The 16,731-nt window shown below is 40.8% G+C and overlaps 1 protein-coding gene across 10 annotated transcripts in view; it reads left to right on the top strand.

The window, feature by feature from the left end:
- The window catches only part of GPHN (gephyrin), a 582,839-nt gene that overhangs the window by 356,905 nt on the left and 209,203 nt on the right, over positions 1-16,731 (top strand). For 9 of the 10 annotated variants that reach the window (XM_077818687.1, XM_077818689.1, XM_077818688.1 and 6 more), the window contains one exon: positions 4,505-4,599. The exons of the other annotated variant lie outside the window; for it this stretch is intronic. In XM_077818687.1, the coding sequence (XP_077674813.1) occupies positions 4,505-4,599 (95 nt within the window). The remainder of the gene's footprint in view (positions 1-4,504; positions 4,600-16,731) is intronic. 10 annotated transcript variants of the gene reach the window in all.

Below are 16,731 nucleotides of genomic sequence, written 5' to 3' on the forward strand. Positions count from 1 at the left end.
AGCGGATCTGCTGGAGTGGTGCCTGTCTGCTCCAGTGAGCACCTCCAACCCCCCGTCTTCCTCGCGGTGAGTGCCCCCGGTACTGCTGGAACCGCAGAAGCCCAACTGTGAACATAACAAACATGCTCACTTCCATGGAGAGAGAACGAAGGGAATGGTAGCTGCCGTGACTGAGGTTCAGCCCCAGTGAAAGTAATGAGAGACATTGGCCTTCTGAATGAAGTAAAATTCACAAATTTAATGCCTGCAGTCATGAGAAAATGTAATACTAAAATTTCAGAAAGTAAATATTGCGAGACACACACTAAAACCATGATAGCTGACAATTCTGACGTAAAAACACCAAAGGTCCGTCTATATTAGTGGCTTAGTGCCAGTGCAACTGCACTATTTCTGGCTGTTGCTGTACTATGTATACTAATTTTTCTAGTGTAAATATGTCTTCATGTTCTGTCTCCAGCAGATTGTCCCAAAACCAGTGCCCTTCAATCCTGTCACGTTAAGAAGGGAGATGATGAATTGTGATAAAATAAGGAGATGGGCTTCATTAGGCCTAATATTTGGTTACTGATCTTTTCAGGAAATTTCTAAAGTGGGTTATCAAACAGAGTTTTACTGCCTCACTGCAACTCCCAGGGTGTTGGTGCAATATCAAGATGCTGAGTCACCTTATTTTGTTAATGATTTGTATGCAGGAGAGTAAATATATCTGCCTGTTAGCTCTTGAGCTGGACACAGATGCAAATGTTATATTGACATTCCTCCTCCTGCCTCAGTCCACAACTCCCAGGGTGTTGGTGCAATATCAAGATGCTGAGTCACCTTATTTTGTTAATGATTTGTATGCAGGAGAGTAAATATATCTGCCTGTTAGCTCTTGAGCTGGACACAGATGCAAATGTTATATTGACATTCCTCCTCCTGCCTCAGTCCACGGAGGAGGGGTTAAGAAAGGTGGCTAAAAGCTCTGTAATAAAAAACTACTTGAAAATAACAAAGAGAGTGTTACAGATGAACACAAAATGGTCTGCAAACTATGACAGGCCCAGTTATTTCAGTCATATGTACAACTACTTAACTTGCATGTGTCTGTCTCAGAAAGACTGCAATTCTTCTTGCTCACTGATTTGTACATACTGTATCTATGTGTTATTTAAAGACATCCCAAGAGTGGAGTCTCAGGTGGCTGATTTAAACAGCAGATGGAACTGTGAGAATGTTAGTAGCAGCCATTTTCATTAAATCCATCTAGCCATGCTGTGAGAACAGGCAATGTTCTCCTGTTAGCAGAAGTATGCCTGTAATAATAGATGAAGGCATACATACTAAGAATGCAGTATATTTATTGGCTTATACGAAGGGTCAGACTGTTTATCTGGACTTGTTGCCCTTTCAGATTTTGCCGTTGTATAGACGATGCATATTTAATAATCAATCTGCCTGCTAGCAATGACTTTTTATTAAGATAATTTTTCTTATGAAGTTAAAGAATGTGCTTGAATTTCACTGAAGGACTCCCTGGACTGCAAGGTCGTTGTTTGTGACACTCTTTTATATCTTTCACTATCTTTGAAGCCTCTTTCAAACATTAACTAATGACATCTTCAAAGTGTCACTCTGCTCAAGGGCAAAGAAAAGGGATCTCAATATATAAATTATGTTTAAAAGCAATTTTTAATAACTTAGAAAATATCTGTTACTTGAAGGTGAAAGGCATATGTGTGTATAATACATACAAGTGTATGTGATTTTATATACACACCCATACACAGTTCAGTAGCGTGCCTACTTTCTTCATTCTTAGTAAGATGCACTTTCAGTAACTTGTCCCAATACTGTAATGTATATTTCTTCTATACTGAAAAACACACCAAATCTTTTAGATTTTCAGTGGGCGATTGATAATTTTATATCAAACCAGGTATATTTTTTGGCAGAACACCTTATTCAACATAGAGATCTGAGCTTTGTTTCTATTGTTTCCAAGTCATGTCTTCCCATTTCCTTTTTGCAGCAATGAAAACATGAAGCTGCATTTTTATGCCTTTTCTGTTTCTGAAGGGAAGATGGCAGATATTGTACAACACACACTATATGCATGAACTAAAGGGAAATGTAGTTTCTATTACTGCATTCAGATTCTTTGGTTTAGCATAAGCCTAAGCTTCTAGTTTCCAGGACTGAGTGCACATACCAGTTTGCATCTTGATGAAAGATTGGAGTCTTTTCTTTGTGGTTATATGTTATGTCTGTTGGTATTATATTTACCTTTGGAAGATGTTGCTAGTGGTAATGCCTTTGCTTAAGCAATATGCAATAGGCATATTCTTTTTTTTAGGGTTTGCCCTGTAACATGCTCTCTTAGGGACTAAAAGAGACATTCAATTCCTGGCTATGCCACTGACTCACTTAGTGACCTTAGGCAAGTCATTTAACCTGAGGTTCAGTTTTCCCATATGTAAAATAGGGGATATACTTACCTCTCCTGGATAATGTAAGAGAGAAATAATTAATGTTTGCAACATGCTTTGAGATCCTTTGATGAGAAGTGCAAAATAAGTGTTCTTAATACCAGCAATGATCCCACCAATTCCTGTTTTCTTTTCTGACTGGTGAACTCTATGTGGAATCTAGTAGCTGTAACTGTAAGAATTTGAATCTTTACTTTTATACTTGCTGAAGGGATTATAGTTGCGGCATTTGTTTCACATCCCTTTTACACACCAGCTCAAGGGTTAGACTTAATGCAGCAGACCTTGTGTTTCCCTGTTGCACCCACTTCAGGAGTGATGTAGTATTTCTGCACCCTTCTGGATGTGGAGACATCAGTATTGCCAAGCCCTACTGTTTCAGTCAGGCCCTCAGAACTCATGAGGTAGGCTTAAAAAGTGTGCAAATTTCAAAATAGTACATCTGAGGGGTTTTTTTGCCTTTGGGGTTTTTGAGCCTTTAGGACTCACATTTTCAAGCTTTCATCTGGAACCATGAGAGCTAGAATTTTTTTTTTTTTTTTTTTTTTGAAAAATCATGTGACTCCAAGAGCCGGGCTTCAAGAATAACACCAAATATCACAAGGGTTGGCACACTGAGACATAGTATCTTCTTGGGGCATATTGTATGCAACAATTGAGCCAACAACCTGCAAAGCCATTTGGGGTCTGCTGCTTCTGAATGAAACATGCTGGGTAAATGTAATTGATTTGTAATATATAACTTTTCCATGGAATCTTTTACATATTATTTTTTATTTTAATTCTTTCAGTGTGTCAAATTGCAAAATATTATGCAAAGAATATTTAGTATATTGACAGTGACCTTCCTAACAAGGAGTTTCTTGCTTCCCTGTCCCTTCTACTGATCGCTGCACAAAGAAGTTTGGTTGCATTTTTAAAAAATGGGTTTGATGATTTTATGAGAATTAGTAACTTTCATAGCTATTTGTGGTAAGAAAAGGGTAATCCAATATCATGGTTCAGAGCATAAACTGATCTCTGCAAGAGTCAGGAGGTTTTTATCCCCCACATACAACATTTACACTGTTGGTCACGTGCATTATAAGGAATGGGAGAAAGGAGTTTAACTTTCTTTGGAAGTATCAGGTATTGGCCAGTGCTAGATGTTAGAGACTAGAATAGATAAATTTAATCCTATATGACAAATCCTGTGTTATGAAGTGGCAGCAGAAGAGTATGCATGTCCCTTAAAAATAATTTCTCACCCATTTCCTTACATGCAAAAAATTGTGAAAATTTGGTAACTTTACCACCATCCTCCTGCATATGGACTGCCTGTGAACAAATGCCACTGGCTTGTTTGGAACCACCATTTTGCCGATGTAATTGATAGGGAAGGCTGCAGCTTTCTGCCATCCCCTGGCCATTATCATTTTCATTTTCACTATTTTTCCTGTCTGTCTGCTACATGGGCTTCATTTAGCAGGTTCTTTTCCCTGCTCCTACTCAGATTGCTTTATACTTCTCCCTCCTTTTCCCCTGAAAAAAGCCAACAGGAAAATTCACATGATGATAATAAGGGGGCATTTACAATTAGTCTTCTTGCCTAGTTGCCAAATGCTATTTCATTCCTGATAGAGGAAGTTATCATTATTCATGCAGTGGAACTTAATAGTCCCTGCAGACATAAAGGTCCCAGAGCGCAAGGCTTTCAGTATTCTGTCAGTAATTTGTTACACTAAATCTAACAGTGATTTTGTATTTTCCATGTTATGTTTATTTTCTTTACACAAGCAAGAAAATATTCTTTAGGGGATGAATTTCAGAATCCAGTCTTTGTCATGGGCATCTTCTATATCACAAGAGGGTAAGACCTCAGGAAAGCTGACTGTCTCCGCTCTGAGTTTGTAACACTCACAGCTGAAACTTTCATGCTGATCACATTTAAGAAAAATGGGGAATGTTCTTATACAAACTTTAGTTAGTTTCACATTTCTTTTCATTTCTTTTTGTTGTTTTCACTCAGTCTGCTGTTTAATCTTTGATTACAGGCCACTAAAGAAGTAATAGAGCGAGAGGCCCCAGGGATGGCCCTGGCAATGCTGATGGGATCACTTAATGTTACTCCTCTGGGCATGCTCTCTAGGTAAGAATGTTACCAACAAAATACAAAGTGAACTATTTCCCTAGAAATATTCAAGGTGGTGGAATGACTGCACAGAAAAGAACTGATGCTTGGCACATATCTTAAGAATAGGGGGTCTGAACCCCAGATAGGTGGCCAAATTCCAACTCTGGTAGTTGCATTCTGCCTCCTTAAATTCCCCCTGCAGTTTCTGCTGGATAATGTATCCTCCTGTATATCCTGTCCCAAACTGTATAGTGTTAACAGCTGCTTGATTCCAACCCAGTGCAGTTGCATTTCAGTGATGAGTGAAGTAATTCCTGTATATATAGCTTATAAAGCACCAAAGCACTTCCTTTAGTACGATAAATATAAGGGTATTATTTTGACGCTCCAGTATGTTCCAGAATAAGCAAAGAAAAATATTTCTGTATGAAAATATAGAAAGTTAAAAGTTTCAGAGTAACAGCCGTGTTAGTCTGTATTCGCAAAAAAAAAAGGAGTACTTGTGGCACCTTAGAGACTAACCAATTTATTTGAGCATAAGCTTTCGGGAGCCACAGCTCAAGTGAGCTGTGGCTCACGAAAGCTTATGCTCAAATAAATTGATTAGTCTCTAAGGTGCCATAAAGTTAAAAGTGGCACTGTCACATGTGCTTAGTTTTTAGTCATTTAACTATTAAATTTTGGAATTTACTATCTGATGCTTGATGATAATTTTTCTTTCCCTATTGTTGTTTGAAGGAAAACACCAACTTCTCCCACAATCCTATGTTTGCATGTGTACCATAAAAGAAACATGGGTTTTCCCATTTATTCTCTTGAGGTTCTCAGTATCATGATTGATCTTTCTATAATGTTAGAGCTTTAGTAGAATCAACAAGTTTTTGTTAGGCTTTGTCTACACTGGAACTTTGTTGGCAAAACTTTTGTCATTCTGGAGTCAAAAAAAACACACACAGACCTGAGTGACAAAAGTTTTACGAACAAAAAGCACGGGTGTGAACAGCACTTAGTCAGCAGGAGTGCTCTCCTGCTGACAAAGCTGCTGCCACTCCTGGCGGGTGAAAGTTTTTTGTCGGCAGGAGAGCTTTCTCCTGCCGACAAACAGCAGATACACTGCACAGCTTTTAGCAGTATGGCTGTAGCAGCACAGCCTTGTCGTAAAAGCTGCGTGATGTAGACAAAGCCTTAGTTAACGTGATTGCTGTTTATATGTCTCTGAAACAGCAAAGCAAAAATATTTCAGGGTAACTCAGAAACAATGACTGCAATGGTTTTAATTTTATTTATTTTGCAATTTCAGTGGTAGATAAAACGAGTATTGTAATCATGAATAATAAAGAGATTTTAAAATCTGAGGATAATTCTTACTCAGATGCGTGCAATTGTGAGGGCCCCAAGTGACTGAGAGTTTCCATTTAAACCTTTGTCCCTTTGTGGGTATCCGAAAAGGCAACACCATGTTAGCATCATTAGATTCTGTCCACTGCGCCCAGTGTTCTCATTTCCATATCTGATATGCTGTTATATATTGTTGGGAGAAAGAATTTTCTTTTTTTGGATACACACGGATTTCAGCAGAGGAAGGGGATAATTTAGCTTCTTTGTTGTCAGCTCTGACTAATAAAGTGGGGATTACAGTGGGGCTGACTTTGCAAGCCCCTGGACTTGCATAGCTGGTCAGGCTTTGGTGAGTCACATGGACAACATGTCTAAAAGTAGGGATATAATGTTTATTGTTGATAAGAGAGAATGCATCATGCTGTCCTTTCTCCTGTGTGCATGGAGTGGAAGAGGAGAAAATGTCCCTTGACTTCAGCCATTCCCAAGTGTTGTGGGGCAGAAGGGTGGAATGCCCCTTCCATACTAACGCATCCCTAGCTGTCTCAAATATAATTATTGTACTTCATTGTTTCAAAAAGGATACCAATTCCCGCCCGCCGCCCTCAATTCAAGCACTAAATACAGAAATTAGCAGACAAGCAGGAAACTGGCTGGGAATCATTTATCTTTCAAATCTTTCAAATTGTCTTGAGAAACAGAGATTTATTATACAGGCCTTTGAAATTAGACCTTTTCCAAAACATTAATAGAATGTCTATGTAGCTGGTACACTCCTTTACTTTCCCTTCCTCTTACGTTTGGCTTGGTTGGTGATACTGGTTACAGGCACTGATGCCCCAGGTCTGCCAAAAGACACACCAACCCTTTGAGGCAGCAAGTGGCTTCTTTTAGCCCCTCTAGTTCCCAGCTAGATAAACTCCAGGCCATGTACACCATCAAATCTCAGGAAAACCACAGGTGCTGCAGAAAATTGTATTAGTGACTCAGTAGGTCATTTTCTTATGTGTTAGTGCTGCACAAATGCTCCATCATTATGCTAGGAAGTACTGTGTTGTTGAAGATGCCATCCATCTTTTGAATAAGACATGAAGTCAAGATGCTTACCATTTTTGTAAAGAATTGCATGTCACTATTTTGTATAATAACAAATGTTTAACATCATGTTCTGGCCAATTCTAAATAATTTTTTCTCATTCCAACTGGCTATGGTATTATTTTTCATGTTCTCTTACAAACTGTAGTGTAATGGTTCCATGTACTGTTAATTGGCTACTGAATTCCACTCTAGACTTGGCTGTGTTTAAGTAGCATGTAAAAAGTGATTCCTACTGGGGATCCTTTGTGATGCTATATAAATGTAAGGTATGATTATTATGGTGTAGTTGTCTCATGTAAAAGAAGATTAGCAGAGTTTTAAGTCTTTTTTTTTTTCATGTCTATAAATGAGGAACCTAGTAGATTGCCAAGCAGGAGCTCCATTGGGTAGCTTGCTGTTCCTCTGTGATAGTCTATCACTGTATTTTCCCATTTAAAGTCCCGCCCCCAATGTGTTTAATTGTCTATTCAAATAAACTGTTGCCAGGTCTTGCAGTTTTATTGCAAGTCTTGCAATATTTTTTGTTTTTCTTGAATCTCCTCCTGAAATCATATGATTATGTCAGAATCTGAGCTTTCATTTTTAAAAATAAAAGTTTCTAGCCTTCCTGGTTGCAGAGTAAAGTTTGGCAATGTGTACTGTAAAGGCTCAAAAACCAGAAGGCAAATAAAAAGAATTATTATTTTTTTAGTCATTCTCATGATTTTGGGGGGCCTGACGGAGGATTTTTGAAGTCTTGGGGTTGGCAAAGCTGTAATATGAATACATTTCAGGAATAATTTAGAATAATTTATAAAGCTTCTCTGTACAAAGCATCTTGCTCAGTGAAAGAACATAAACTAAGGTAGAATCTAAAAAGCATGCAGTGGTTCTTCACATTAATATAGAGAAGCTTTGAAATTGTGCACTGAATTTTACAAGCCCCTGGACTAGTCAATATAAGAATTATACTCTTTGTTTAAAAATATTTCTTTGAGTTACTAATGATACATGGGATTATTAAAATAGATAATTTTAAAAATCAAGGTTAATTTTTACAATGTAATGTATTCTCTCTTTAACTCCACTTGGATTGTGAAACTAGACTGTTTAATTTCACTTTGGGTCTAGTCAGTTTCACACTCTGATTCTCATGCACTAGCATTAATTGGGTTTGGATCTCCAGCACTGTATAGGGAATGTTGAAATCCTAAAATAGTTTTTTTTAATCAAAATGTTTTACACTGAGATCACATTACTTGCAGTCATATTAGGTTTTGCAAACTGTTTCCCCCCTAAAACTCATCTGCAGTTTTCCTTTAATATTACTACACAGAAAAAAACTATGTTAAAAGAACATAAAGGTTGCAAAATCAAGCACTCAGAAGTTAGGAGCTGCCAGAATTAAGGTTGTGTATGCAACCTTAATGTGGCTCCCCTATGTGTATGCATTATGATGATACAGTCATTAATTACATGATCACAAACTATTTTTTCCGGCTGACCCAGCTTCATTCAGTGCACACAATGGAGGATGATCACCTAATGAACAACTATTTAATTTTTTGTTTTCTCCTTATTCAGTGTATGGCCCCAGGATGTACTGCACACTATTCAAACCCTGCTCTGAATACAAAATTATTCATTTCTTCCTGGGCTTTTTAGGGGTGTTCATTGCTATTGTATCTGAGTTTTTCACAAATAATGAATTTATTTTCACAACACTTGTGAGGTAAAGGGGTATTATTATCTTCATTTTACAGATGGGGAATTGAGGTATATTGAGATGAAGTTCAAAGATATACACTAATTCTGGGTGCCCAATTTGAGATGCCTCTTGTCAGTTCGAGGGTTAACTGCACTACTGGTCTCCTCTGTGATTTGCTCAAGGGCATCCCAGCCATCACCTCTCTGTGGGTCAGAACCCACATCCCTCTCCCTCCAGGCCAAGGATTTAGTCTTGCACTGCCCCTGCCATTCATTGTGCTCATCCCATTGTGTTTTAGTGGAACCTCCCATTCTGCTGTCTTCAAGGGTCTATGACAGTCTTTACTGATGACCAGCCAGCTTTCAAAAGCACGGTACATTTATTTACAAAAGCCTTACAGAGAAAACATACAATAAAACAATATACAGTCTGCACACATGCTAAGCTTACCAGGTGTCACTGTCTTCCACATCGAGACCCTGGTATGTCTCCAGTCCTTCAACTCTTCCAGCAGGGTTTTTCCATCTTAGTAACAGTCTTATGTTAATTTGTGGATCAACAGAGTGTCCCTGAGTCAGTTCAGCCTCCACCTTTATACCAAAAGCCCATTCTTCTTTGAGTGATTTCATGTCTATTCCACACTAAATGCATGCATACTTTTGTACACTGAAACCGTAGTAATGCCCATTGGAGCAGTGTATTCACTCTGATTCTCCTTGCACCCCCCGCCAAGGTTATAAAGAGGGGTCACTTTCAGTCCTTCTCACCACCCATGGATGGTAGTTGGAGCCTTACATGTGCTCTTGCTCACAGTTTTTACCTCTATCAAGAATTATTTTTCTAGTTGTGTATAGTTAGTTAGTTGTATATAATTGTTAGTTAGCTAGTAGTACTATTGTTGTCCCATTTAGAATAATTTACTTAAACTTTGTCTTGGTTTCTGTTCTGGGCAGTAGCTTGGTACCAGGGCTTCAACATGCTGAAGTCACCTAGTTTTAAGCACTGTTCCATCTTCAGAGTAACAATGCCTGTTAACAGCCCTCTTCTTAGTTCTTAAAGTGTCTGGGAGAGAGAAAAGTGCCAGATGTGAGATCCTTCAAAAAAAGGATTGAAAAATCTAGAGAGATGAGGCTGTGGGACTTTCTTATGGACTGTGCTTTGAGACCTGCCTCTGAACTTGGAAGGTTGGTGCAGAGCAATACAGCTAAAAAGAGCTCCCCTTACAGCAAGGTCTCAGACCATTGTCAACCCTTATGAGAGCCTTCTTAGAATTGCTTGGGTGCCAAAGATGGAGCTTGAGCCCTGGATTGAAGTTCCCTGGTACCATCAACTCTGGTACTGTCAACACAACCATGGAGACTGATGTCATCTGCTGTTCTGGGCTGAGAATCTGCCCCCACCTCGGTACCACCACACATTGAGTGTCAGTCACCATTGTCGGTACCAACGATGCCAGAAGCATGTATTGCGGCTATAGATCTCCTGTGCTTGTCAGTGTTAGATTCTCCACTCTTCCAGATGTATGATATGGAGATTTCCACACTGGTCCTACCCGTGAGGCATACATTACACTGGACATAATACGACCTTTGGTACAATTGACCCTGGCAGTATTTACCTTGGCACCGTCAATGAAGAGATCACCAGTATCACCTCATTCAAGCATTTGGTACCTATTGTCTGCAAGCCTCCAGTCCCTCCATAAGTAGTGGCTCTCTGTCTCCTGCAATTTCCCCTGATACCATACCATCATGACTGATGAATTATTCCTTCTTATCTTTGTAATCAGAGGTTTAATTTTATGCCTCACCTTCAATGTATAGAAGGTCTCAAGTCTCTCACCTTCCTTCTTTGGGGACAGCCTCGCAAACTTGCCATGAAAATGGGTACAGAACTGGGTCAAGAGAGAGAACCCAGTGGAGTCAGCATAATTGGAGCCCAATGCCTTATCTGTTCCTGCAGTGCCTTATTGGAATTCCTGGGGCATCCCTCCTGTCTCTAAGTCACTTTCCCCCAACCCTCTGAGATACAGATCACTTAGTAGAGACACAGTTTTACCTCGTACCAATCCAGTGGATATCATGCATCCCCTTCCCCGCACCATCCACCGCGCACAAGGCTCACCAGAACAACCCTCCCACACCGTTCGCAGTTGGGGCTGAACGCCCGAGCTCTGCGCCACACGGGCATCAGTTCTGAAGGCAGTGCTGCCTGCCAGCAGCAAATTTCTCCACTGCTGCTGGTGGGCAGTGCTGCCTTCAGCTGACGCCTGGGCAGCAGCTGCCACTCTCCACTCTGCCTTGCAGCTGGGCCAAACATCCAGTTTTGGTGAAAAAGTAGGACTAGCTGGGACAGAGCTGAAAGAGGGGACTTCTCCTGGCCAAAACAGGATGTATGGTCACCCTAAACCAGGGCCATATAAGATGGCCAACACCCAAACATAGGGACACTAAAAAACTTGATTTAGTTGGGGAAAAGGTGCACCCAACATCTGGGTTACAATTCTGTATCGCCAATCACCAAGTATTATTGGCTAGATACATACACAGTCACAGTCTCCATTACTCAGACTTCTCATCCCAGTCCCAGTCTCCTTGCCCAAGCAGTCACAATTCTCCCCACCCTGATTGTTTTGTTCCCATTCTCCTTCTCCAGCTAGTCTCAGACATCATGGCTCTCATATGATTTGTCTCTCCCTTTCCTACAGCTTTCAGTCAATCCTCGGTATTGCTGTTTCTTCTCACCCATTCGCCCACCCTGGGTCCACCACTAGATTCTAGTCCCAGTATCAGGACATCCCCTCCTCAGTGTGTCTCCTTTTTTGCAACAATTTGCTATCCTCTTCATGCAGCTGAAGGTAACATGTAGCCCACTGCATATCTTTCAAGTTTGCCTCATTGAAGGATATCACTCATTTATCCCCAAAACGACCAAGAATCCATAGAAATTTGGTATGCTTTAGAGTTGCCAACTACCACAGTATTTTTTTGGTCCTGAAATTTTGGAGCACTTTTATTTGCTTTGAGTGATCTCACTAGAAGTTATGGGCAGCTCAGGACTTCAGGCTGAGCTGGAATTGATGTCCAGTTCTGGCTTCACCGGCTAGAAGCCACACTTGGCAACCTAAACTTTAAGCTTTGGGTTGCTGTTCCATTTGTCACCAGTAGAGGCCACTGCAGTTCTTGCTGCCTGCTGCTTTAGTCTGCTTTTGAATTTGCAAGGTTGGCAGTGTTGGTCATCTTACTTTTATTGTTGAAATTATTTAGATATTAAAGAATCATGAAATTGAGGTTGTAGAAAGAGTTATGTGCACGAAAGGAATGAGTCCACAATAATTTAAATTTCCTGTGTGATGTGGAGTTTTGTTATACATTGTATCCCACCTAGGCCTTGCCAGGTGGAGATGTATTACTTATTGTTTGGAAGCATGCTAAAATCTACTGCTGTGGCATACAAAGCCAGGCACAGTATTTATTAAATTAAGCTCTTCATATTTGTAGTGTTGTAGGATACCTGGAAATGTTCTTTCCTAACAGTGAGGATAGATACTGCATAGGAGATAAATACAGAGAATTCTGTTGTAAAAGTCCAGCTTTAACCAAAATGTAGAGGTTGCTGCTGCATCAACTTTCTTTCTTTTTTTCTTTCTTGACACTCAATGAGTATATTGAAACAGAAACTTCTGGCTCCACACACAGCATGAAATTTAAGTAGTAGCAGTAATAGGATTGAACTGTTCAATTTGCATATTTTTCACATATGCAAACTTTCCAAACCACATACAAGGGCATGTCCCTTGCAGAGCAGCATAAATCACAGCTTTTTCACCTGCATCAGTTCAAACCCTGCCCCTCCCCCCTGTTCCTCATGGGTCTCTTCACCCTGGAGGGTCTGCAGTAGGGGTTCCCTTCTCCCCCTTCCAGGCTGGAGGGGCATCTCCAAGGGCTCTTCTGCCCTCTCTGCCCCTTCCAAGGCTGGATGCTGCAAGAGCGGAGCAGGAGCACTGTCCTGGCCCAATTGGTTGTAGGAGGGAGTGAGGAGAGGAGGGAACAGAGCCTCTCTGAGCGGCAGGGCTCTTTAGCTCCCTCATCCCCTCACTCCTCCTGTGAAAATGGCTTTAGGTTGCTCAGGGGGAGGAAGTGGAGGGGAGGAGGAATGGCGGGGGGAGAAGAGAGAGAGAGAACACACTCTTCCTATAGCTGTTCTAATTGGTTGTTCTGCCCCAGAGATGGGCAAGTGGCACAGACAACCAATCAGAGGATTCATATTCTCCAGAGCAGTGGTTCCCAAACTTGTTCCGCCGCTTGTGCAGGGAAAGCCCCTGGCGGGCCGGGCCAGTTTGTTTACCTGCCTCATCCGCAGGTTCGCCCGATCGCGGCTCCCAGTGGCCGCGGTTTGCTGCTCCAGGCCAAAGGGAGCTGCTGGAAGCAGCGCAGGCCATCGGCCGAACCTGTGGAATGGCAGGTAAACAAACCGGCCCGGCCTGCCAGGGGCTTTCCCTGCATAAGCAGCAGCAGCTGTGTGGTGATTAGGCTGCAGGTTGGAAACTGCTGCTTAAGGAGGGCTGGGTTGTCTCACTCATTGTAAGACTGGCTTCACCCCCACCCAAAATGCTGTCATTCGTGAAAAAATGCAAGAGTTGACAATGCTGAATTTTACATGCAAAATGTAATCTTCTTTTTTCATGCCATACCACTTCCTGTGACAGACTAGGGAGGGAAAAGGGACAAGGAAGGAAATACTGTCATCTCTTTTTAAACATGCAGTTCACGTTGTCAAGTGGACAAATTGCCACTTGAATCTTTGCAAGTTATCTAGTAACCTTAAGCTGTTACTCCGTTCCCCTGGAAGAAATTTCTAAACTGAGCAATATTACACCTGAAATATGCTAATACAAGAGGCAGTACAGAGACTGTAAGACAGAACATATTTGAACTGCACAGTTGAAGGCAAGACTTGTGTTCTCTGTGAGTCAAGTTAGCAATGACATGAAAGGCTCATTCTGAGGCTCTGAAAAGCTACTGTGCCCTTTCATGCTAAACATTTTGACACCTGTCACTAGGAAATTTGTAACCCTGCTAGAAAAATGCAGTACAGCCTCTAAGTGCCATTAAGACACTGAATTATTTGTGTAAGAGGAAAGCCAGGGAAATTCTCTCCCTCATAAATCAGCTGTGGTCCTTGGCTCTAAACATTCAGTAACATCCCAGCAAGAAATATATTTTCCCCTTCCTCCTCTTTTTTTCTGTGGCTTACCTTTTCATTTGCTAAAAAATTGTGACACCTTATTTTTCCCAGACTGATGCTTAAACTTGGGTGTGTGAGTTTGGTTTTTGCTCCCTCCCACCACACCCTAGGATTTTCACAAAAAATTTGTTCAGTTCTCTGTATAAAATTGGGAGGTACTCTTATGACTCCATGGCAACATATAATAATTGTATTCTTTTAAAAAAATGTTTTACTAAAAAGAAGAGCAGGCAAACTCCTCCCTATGGCGCTGATTCAAAAAAGCATCCCTATTCAAAACAACATGTAAGGGCTGTCCTGACTCAGGCCCTACGGCAGTGATTCCTTAATGACAGGAACAATTAAAACTACCCACATATTGGTTCACTATGCTTTCATTTTGGAGATGTGCATTTACAGTCTGCAGTTTTCACGGTGGCTTCACTCTTGCCCTTTAGCTACACTCTAATATTTTAGACAACTAAATTGTAAAAAGCAAACATCATATGTCCAATCTCTGACATTTTTAATGAAGAATGTGCAGAGCTGGGTAAGTGCTGCAATCAGGCAGTCAATACAATTCACCTACTTTTTTTACACGAGTTGGCTTTTGCTATTTTCATTCCCCTTTTGACTTTGTTTTCTGCAGACATTCCTGCAAAACAGTTCTATTAGTATGAATGTCTGTAGGAAGTGAATTTTAAGTTCATACCGTTGAGTACTCAGATTTACTTTTTGAAAGCATTTATACCAAGATTCAATCCTTCAGTCAGAGAAGAGGAACAATGCTATATGGCTTATGTGGCCAATCACAACTCAGCTGTGTAGCTGAAAAATTAAGATGTTACATATCAAGCCATAGAATAAATGTAATTTGTAAACAATGTAATCTAAAATTACGAAAAATTTTCAATCTCTTCTCAAATATTTAACAAATAGAAAAAAGAAAAACTTGTGGCATAAATTCTTTGCAAATTATTAATTGACTTGCAACAAAGCACGATTTACAAAGTCTAGCAAAATTATGTAGGAACTCTTGCAAAGAATTCTCATGAAACAAAGTGTGCTGTCAGGAGCTGACTCAGCACCCTGTCACTCAACTCCCCACCAGTTTATATTATTTGAGCACTGATTGAAAGACAGGTGGTTGGCAGAGGTGACCAATTAAGTGAGAGAAGATACAGTTGAGAGGCTAGTTGGGTGGAAGGATCCAGCGGCTAGGACTATGTAAGCAAACATGAAGGAAGTGCTGGGAGGAGAGGAAGACAAAAGTAAACAGAAGTGGCTGCTGCTACTGTACCTTTCCTCAGAGCTAGTGGGGAAGCTGGCAATGATTGTAAATGTAATATATAATAAAGCATAGTGGTGGTTAAGAAGACCTGGAGCAGTTGTGGTCAGTGACTGAAGTTGGAAAGGACTCTCAGGATACCCCCGGCACCTTATTATATTGAAATGAAGTCATGAGGAAAACATGCATCTGTCCATATCTGATGGGATTCCCTAATGCATAAAGAAGGACAAATTGTGCCACAAATACGTAACGTCACTGCATCTAAATTGCTAGTAGACTGATCTGCGCAATGTTGGGGTTGCCTGGTGAAGGGCAGGTACCTTCTAGGACTTGCAGCTTTGCTCCCTCTTCTCTTGGTTTTGACTAAATGTTCTTTACCTGAGTTCTGGGGAAAAAATCTCTCCTGATAACGCTTCATGGTCCCATAGGTTGTAGTACACTCTGGTGGTGCTAATGGACTTTGGTTTGGGCTACAGATGTACATCTGGGGTATCGTTTGTGACAAGGCTCACAGTGTTTCTTTACTTTCAGTGTCAAGGCAAACTCCATCCTATGATGTATTTACTGTCTCCACTCATAGATACCTGTGCGTAAAATTTTGAATTTAGGGGCTGATCCTGTAAATAGGTACAAACATGAGTGACTACTCATGTGAGTAGTTCCCTTGCTCTGCTAATAATGTCATCATTGACCACTCACTTACCTACTGCCCCAAACACTTTCTCACTTTCTTCCATGACACCACTTAAACATGGAACATCCTCCCTGAACTGATCCTTAAGGCCACTACCCTCCTTCTTCAAATACTTCTCAGAACCCACTTTTGACATAAATGCCTACAAATGTTCACCTGTAAATGATAGTTAGGGTTTGGAGCAATTGGGAATATCTAATGAATAGATATAAATATAATGCAGAATATGTTTTTTAAAAAGGAATTGTACATTGTATATAATTACATGTACATATTTTGATGTATTCATCTCTCCTTCCCTTTATATATCACTTGTTTTCTCAGGGGCAGGTACTCTGTCTACCTCTTTCTCCAAAGAGGTACACTACAGGGCCTCAATCCTGACTTCAGGCATCTAGAGGTATGTGTACACTGCATTGTAAACCCAGGCTTAGACTCAGTTTTGAGCCCAACTCCCCCTACTGTCCACACACAATCTGTCTTCCTGGGGTCAGCAAGCACTCAGGACCCTGATCCCAGGACCCACCTGGGGGTTGGATCCTGAGTCCTGCTGAGACTCACATCCGAGCCCTGTCATTTTGCAATGTGGACACAGCTCAATCCACAAATCCAAGTCAGAAGGTCTGCATAGTGCAATATGGATGCATTAGCACAGTTGTGAGACCCAGGTCCAGCAATTGTAAACCCAGGTTTACAATGCAGTGTGGATGCTCAAGCATGGGCTTGGAAACACCAGGTCCACAAGCACTGGTCCCACAGACCCAGGATTACAATGCAGTGCAGATATACCCTATGTGGTATTGAAATATAAA

This window comes from Eretmochelys imbricata, chromosome 6 (genome assembly GCF_965152235.1).
Source record: "Eretmochelys imbricata isolate rEreImb1 chromosome 6, rEreImb1.hap1, whole genome shotgun sequence".
Taxonomy (NCBI): domain Eukaryota; kingdom Metazoa; phylum Chordata; order Testudines; family Cheloniidae; genus Eretmochelys; species Eretmochelys imbricata.